The sequence below is a fragment of the Microtus oregoni genome, unplaced genomic scaffold, assembly GCF_018167655.1.
Source record: "Microtus oregoni isolate MIOR12 unplaced genomic scaffold, Mior012 000013F_ref0000133, whole genome shotgun sequence".
NCBI classification, from domain to species: Eukaryota; Metazoa; Chordata; class Mammalia; order Rodentia; family Cricetidae; genus Microtus; species Microtus oregoni.
Window position 1 is genome coordinate 1,343,566 of NW_024543072.1, and position 6,000 is coordinate 1,349,565.

General features: G+C 40.8%; 1 protein-coding gene across 3 annotated transcripts in view; it reads left to right on the top strand.

The window, feature by feature from the left end:
• The window catches only part of LOC121455080 (UDP-N-acetylhexosamine pyrophosphorylase), a 42,449-nt gene extending 40,848 nt beyond the window's left edge, over positions 1-1,601 (top strand). For all 3 annotated transcript variants that reach the window (XM_041662618.1, XM_041662619.1, XM_041662620.1), the window contains one exon: positions 1,018-1,601. In XM_041662618.1, the coding sequence (XP_041518552.1) occupies positions 1,018-1,110 (93 nt within the window). In that variant the 3' untranslated portion in view covers positions 1,111-1,601. The remainder of the gene's footprint in view (positions 1-1,017) is intronic.
• The last annotated feature ends 4,399 nt before the right edge of the window (positions 1,602-6,000 follow it).

The following is a 6,000-nucleotide window of genomic DNA, read 5'->3' on the forward strand; positions in this document are numbered from 1 at the left end:
GGTTTTCTTCCCCCAGATACCTATCAGCTTTGTTCATACACTTAGCACTGCTACCTTACCGACCTGTGGGGTTGAAGTTCCCTCTTGTTCTGGTTGCATAAATTTCCTGGAGTTTCTTATAACCATCTTGCTTAGAAAATTAACTGTTTTTACTGATGATTGTGGGATGAATGATTAACATCTTAGTAAATGTAGAACTTGCATTATAATCACTTGGAAAGTATGTGTAGGCTCTGGGTTTCAGCCATACTAGTGAAGCAAACAAACAAAGCAAAACAACACAAACCAAATATAAAGAAATTTGAATACATTTTTTGGGTATTTACCTTATGCTTCCATCTATCAGGTATTATATCTAGTCTAGAAAGTATGTGAAGTGGACTTCTAATTTTTTTCTCTCCAGCCAACTTTTGGGATTCATACTTTAACTCTATAGTGCACCTACCGGGCCAGTGCCGTGAGGCAAAGACCACTTGTAGCAGGCTTTCTTCTGGGCCACCAACCAGCTCTCAAATCATGACACGGAGACTTATTACTAGTTATCAGTGCTCAGCCTTAGCTTATACTTGTCCCACTAACTCCTATAACTTAACTTGTTTCTCTTCATCTATGTTTTGCCTTTCTTTCATTCTGTATGTCCTACTCTTACTGCTTCCTCAGTGTCTGGCTGGCCTGAGCTTCTCCCTCTTTCTCCCTCCCTTGTTCTCTTCTTCCTCCCTCTTAGTTTCCTTCTCCTACTTATCCTTGCTCCTCCTACTTATTTTCTCTGCCCTCCAGCCCCACCTATCCCTCTACTGCCTTGCTATTGGCTGTTCAGCTTTTTATTAGACCAATCAGGTGCCTTAGGCAGGCAAGGTAAAACAGCAACACATCTTTACATAACAAATGCAACATACCTTTAAATAGTTAAAGCAGTATTCTGCAACATAAACAAATGCAACACATATTTACATAGTTAAAGCAATATTCTGCAACACCTGCTACTGTTCTGACTATGCTTCTTTTCAATCCTTTTAGGGGCTAGAAGGTTATGTGGCAGATAAAGAGTTCCATGCACCTTTAGTCATCGATGAAAATGGAGTTCATGAGCTGGTGAAAAATGGCATATGAATCCTAAAGTGAGCTCTGTCATATGGGAACCTTTATTATTAATAGACCAACTGTGAACGTGCGGGACCTCCCTCTCCTGGAAGGCTGAAGTTTGGACATTATTCATAGAGTTTCATTTTGCTTGCTGGTATCTGGTAAACAATACAAACTTCCCAGACCAGCTGTCTGGACTTCAGACAGCATTGTTATGATTCTCAACTCATTGAAGGTCTTATTTATACTTTGTAACTCTATAAGCTGTTAAGTTCTTCCAAGCCAAGTCTTACATTGGCCATCCAGGAAGCTTCCTCAGCTTGACTCTATTTCGGATGTTGAGCATGACTTCACTTGGATCAGGAAGCATTTGTTTGAAGTTGTACATAGTGATAATAAGTCATTGTACATTTCAAAAGGTTTCTATGGTACTAAAATTTTGTTTTATTTTACCAGACATTAAAGTTTTTTAAGAAAATAACTGGACAGCAAAATAAAATTATCTTTTTGTCTCTGGAGAGTTATTTGTACTTGAACTTTCTATTAGCAAAATACAAATCTTGGCTGAACTTTGGAGATAATGCATAAATACAAACAGATTCAGAAGGAGCTTTGCTGAGCAGGCAGCTGACTGTGGACTCTGTCTTCTGTCACTTTAGAGTTTCTCCCTACAAAGATGTTCTTTGCCCCACCCACTGCAAAGGGCACATGGCCATGTCAGGAGACCTTTTTGGTACCTGGCTGGGCAGGTGGGATGGGTAGTACTAACATATCAAGTAGATCCATTGATAACTGATGACTAGGTTCCCACAGCCACAGCTCGTCCAGCCAGCATGCCATATTCAAGTTTGAGACACACGTTCTTCACTTTATTGTCCCTCAGTATTCTGTAGCACATAAAACTTAGCAAGCTCCTCACTGCGGTTCTGATTTTATTAAGTTAGAGGACTGAACAATAAAGGCAAACGTGAATCTGCAGTAAGTCATTGTTGCTGATAAAGAAAGGGTCTTCGTGTCTAAAAGTTCACCGTGCATGAACGTACTGAGCGTCATCCAGGCAGTGGTGATGCACACTTTCCGTCCCAGCCCTCGGGAAGCAGTGGCAGGTGGGGCTACAAAGCTGTTACAGAGAGAAACCCTGTCTCAAACAAAAATTAACATCTAGAAATTCTATTTAGAGACCAACGCATTTTATTTTCCAATAAGCTATCATAAGATGGACCCCCCATGTGAACCCTTAAATGTTTTTGTTTTCAAGACAGGGTTTATTTGTGTAACAGCTCTGGCTGTTCTAGAACTTAATTCTGTAGACCAGGCTGGCCTCAGACTCACTGAGATCCACCTGCCTCTGCCTCCCAAGTGCTGGGGTTAAAGGTGTGCGCCACCACCACCCAGCGTTAAATGTCATTTTTTTTTTTTACAGAGCCTATGCTTTTTTTTTTTTTTAAACTAAGGCCCAAATAGCATATCTAGCATATTTCCTGTTTCAACAACACCGGTCTATTCAGTTTTTCAAGAGATTTGTGGGCTGAGAATTGGAATCATTTGGCAATAGCACAGAATTTACATGAGACTTAATAGTTACTTAAATAGACCACTTAGATCACACTATGATAACTTGGTTGGTAGTAACAGTGCACAAATGAAGCTTGTGGGTGTGTTCCATGCATCCAGTGGAAGACAACAGAAGGATTGCCAATCCTGATCTCCATTGCTAGGCCTGAAGATAAGTTCCTAGCTTTGGGAGGTATTATTTCTAGCCCCAGCTTATCCTAGCATTTCTTCCTAATGACTCAATTGCTGCAGAGTCTGGCCTCGGTTCTGCTGGTGAGGCGGGAAAAACATGCATAGCATAAGAGTAACTGAAATACAGCCGTCGCACTAGCTCTGGATTCTGATTTTCTGCTGCCTGAGATGGGTGGTTTTGCAATTCAGTCTGTTGATGTAAGACAACTTCTACTTCAAAGGTCTTAAGACAGTTTATTCTGGAGCCGAATATGAGTGATCGCATCTCGGAAATACAGATTTAGATTACCCCAAATTCCATGTTCCAATGTGGAAGTATTTATGAGGTTTTTATTGTAACAATAAAGACAGTTGTAAATCAAGGTGCCTTTCAAATACTCTGAAGATGAAAATGAATCAGAAATCTCAGTTGTGAGCTGCATGCATCATCCATCCTCTTGTTTGGTAAGAGTAGGGTTTTGTTAGGTTAATAGATCCCAAAGGTATTTTTTAAAAAAATCTGTTAGTCACGGGATGTTAGACCTGAAACAGGTGGGTGAGGAATGGCCATCTGCAAGATAGATAAGAAAGTTGTAATGCCATGACCTGTACCATTCCAACGCTTCCACACCACTGAAATTCTAATTAGCCCACCAACTTTGGCTGCTCAGCTGGCTTTCTCGGGATTCTTGTTCACACCTCTGCAGCTCCATTTTTATTTATTTCTTATTTTTATTTTTTGAGACATGGTTTTTTTATGTTATAGTTCCGGCTATCCTGGAATTCACTCTGTAGAGAAGGCTGACCTTTGACAGAGATCTGTCTGCCTCTGCCTCCTGAATGCTGGGATTAAAGGCATGCGTCACTATGGCCTGACTTGCAGCCCCATTTTATTTATTTATTTATTTATTTATTTTTAGGAAAAGCACCCCGAGCATTGATGCATGCATCAGTCAATGAGGTGTAAGTGCCCATCACATCTAGCACTACAGAGGCATAAAAAAAATACAGTACAGAGTCCATTCTTGAACTGTGTTCATTTTTTTGGGCAGTGGTGGATGGTATACACCTTTAATCCCAGCTCCCAGGACAGCTAGAGCTACACAGAGACAACAACAGAAAAACCATCCCAGTTTTCATTTAATTGAAAAAAAATTCAAGGCCGGGGGTGGTGGTGCACGCCTTTAATCCCAGCACTCGGGAGGCAGAGGCAGGCGAATCTCTGTGAGTTCGAGACCAGCCTGGTCTACAAGAGCTAGTTCCAGGACAGGCTCCAAAACCACAGAGAAATCCTGTCTCGAAAAAACCAAAAAAAAAAAAAAAGAAAAGAAAATTCAAGTAATACCTAGAAAGATAGATAACTCAGTGCTAGAAGAAAGTTCAACTAGAGCGAAGTGATTGATCATCATCAACTGGAGTTTAGCAGCAAGAATTCTTCAGAAACCACTCAGAGGAGACTGACAAGAGAGGAGGGGGATGGGCTGTCAAGAGTTATATAGGGATGTCTCCTGACAAATCAGCTCATGAGGATGTGGAAGCTAACTTCTGTGACCTGCTGACTGTAAGCTTGAAGTCTGAGAAAGCCAGTGCTATAATTCCAATCCAAAGCCAAGCTGGAAAACCCATGATGTGAGGAGTTGAGAACAGGGAATGCCAATGACCTGGACCAGAGAAGATGGCTGTTCCACCTCAAATAGTAAATGCATGCTTCCTCAGCCTTTTTGTCCCGTCATACCCTCCGTAGTTCCCACATGAATGAGAGAGATCTTTACTGTGTACTGATTCAGAGTTTCAGATGCTAATGCCTTCCATTCCTCCTTCCCTCACCTCCCCGAGCATCTTTAGAGACACTGGGAAAGAATATTTGACCAGCTCTCTAGGCTTTCTGTAGCCTAATAAAGTTGACACAAAATTAGCATCCACTCATCACTGTGGGAACATAGATGCTTAATAAGTTGGGCTTAGAGCATTAAGTTCTAACAAGAAAGTAAATGTCTGGCACCTGCTATGTATGAACTACATATGAACTTTAAAGTTTACAACACAGGTTAGTGGGATGCTAATGCCTCTGTGCCAGCCTGCTCCATACTCTGGGATGTACTAGTGCCACTTAGATAAGTTTATGTTTAAATTGTCTCCAAATTTTGACTGAATTCTCTCATTTGAGAGAACTAAGGAGAAATCTTTATCTCTTTACAATGACATTATTCCAAATATACAGTGATCAAGAATTGGCAAAATGAATTCATGGTAGAAAAAGCAGAGGAGCAAAGTCCTATAAAGGGATATCAGCTGACAAGGAGCACAGGGAACTTTCCGGGTTTTATAAATACTCTGTACTCAGGCAGTGGTCATGGAGACATGCACAGAAAAAAAAAATCAAATCCTAAAGCCAAACAGTTAATATTTGTGCTTATTCTTTGAAGCTATGCCTCAATTAAGAAGAAAAGCATCTTCTCATGCATTTTTCTTTCATGCATTCTAATTCATTGATCAAAGATGGAGTCAAATTTCATTACTAGTATACGGAAGAGTAGAGATTAAAACACAAGTCTTCTGACTCTAAAATCTTGCCACACAGTCCAATCCAAATAGCTTTCAGAAAATGTTGAGTACAATCTAAAGCCTTTCAAAGAATAGGAGGAATCAATTGTGTTTTACAAGAGTTAAGCTCTGTGTGCTCAAGAGGAAATGGGAAAGTCAAGATAGAAAGAAGGGTGAACTTCACTATCATTAGTTCGAGGAAAAGGCGAGTTGGCAAGCTTTGACCTTCGGTCTTAGTTGGGATGGATTATAACACAAGAAAAGGGCCAGACTATGTGGCCAGATGGCTGCCCCCGGGCCATATACTTGGGCTACTGTGAAGTAGTAGGAATCTTGACAAGGTATATACAACATCAGCTGAAGGTCAGTTATTCCTGGGCTTGGTGACATTTCCTTGTTATTAGGAAGGGGTGTGTGTGTGTGTGTGTGTGTGTGTGTGTGTGTGTGTATAACAGCAGAGCACTTCTGGGAATAATTAATAACATTTGAGGGAATCAGGCTATATATTTAGGTGAATCTAATTGTTTCAGGGGAAGGGTTCCTACATTCTTAGCACATGTCCACCTGCTCATAAGAGATACCCTGAAGAGTAGTTCACATGGCAGCCTGAGTTTGACACACATCAGATAAGGTCACTGCAGAAGAGAG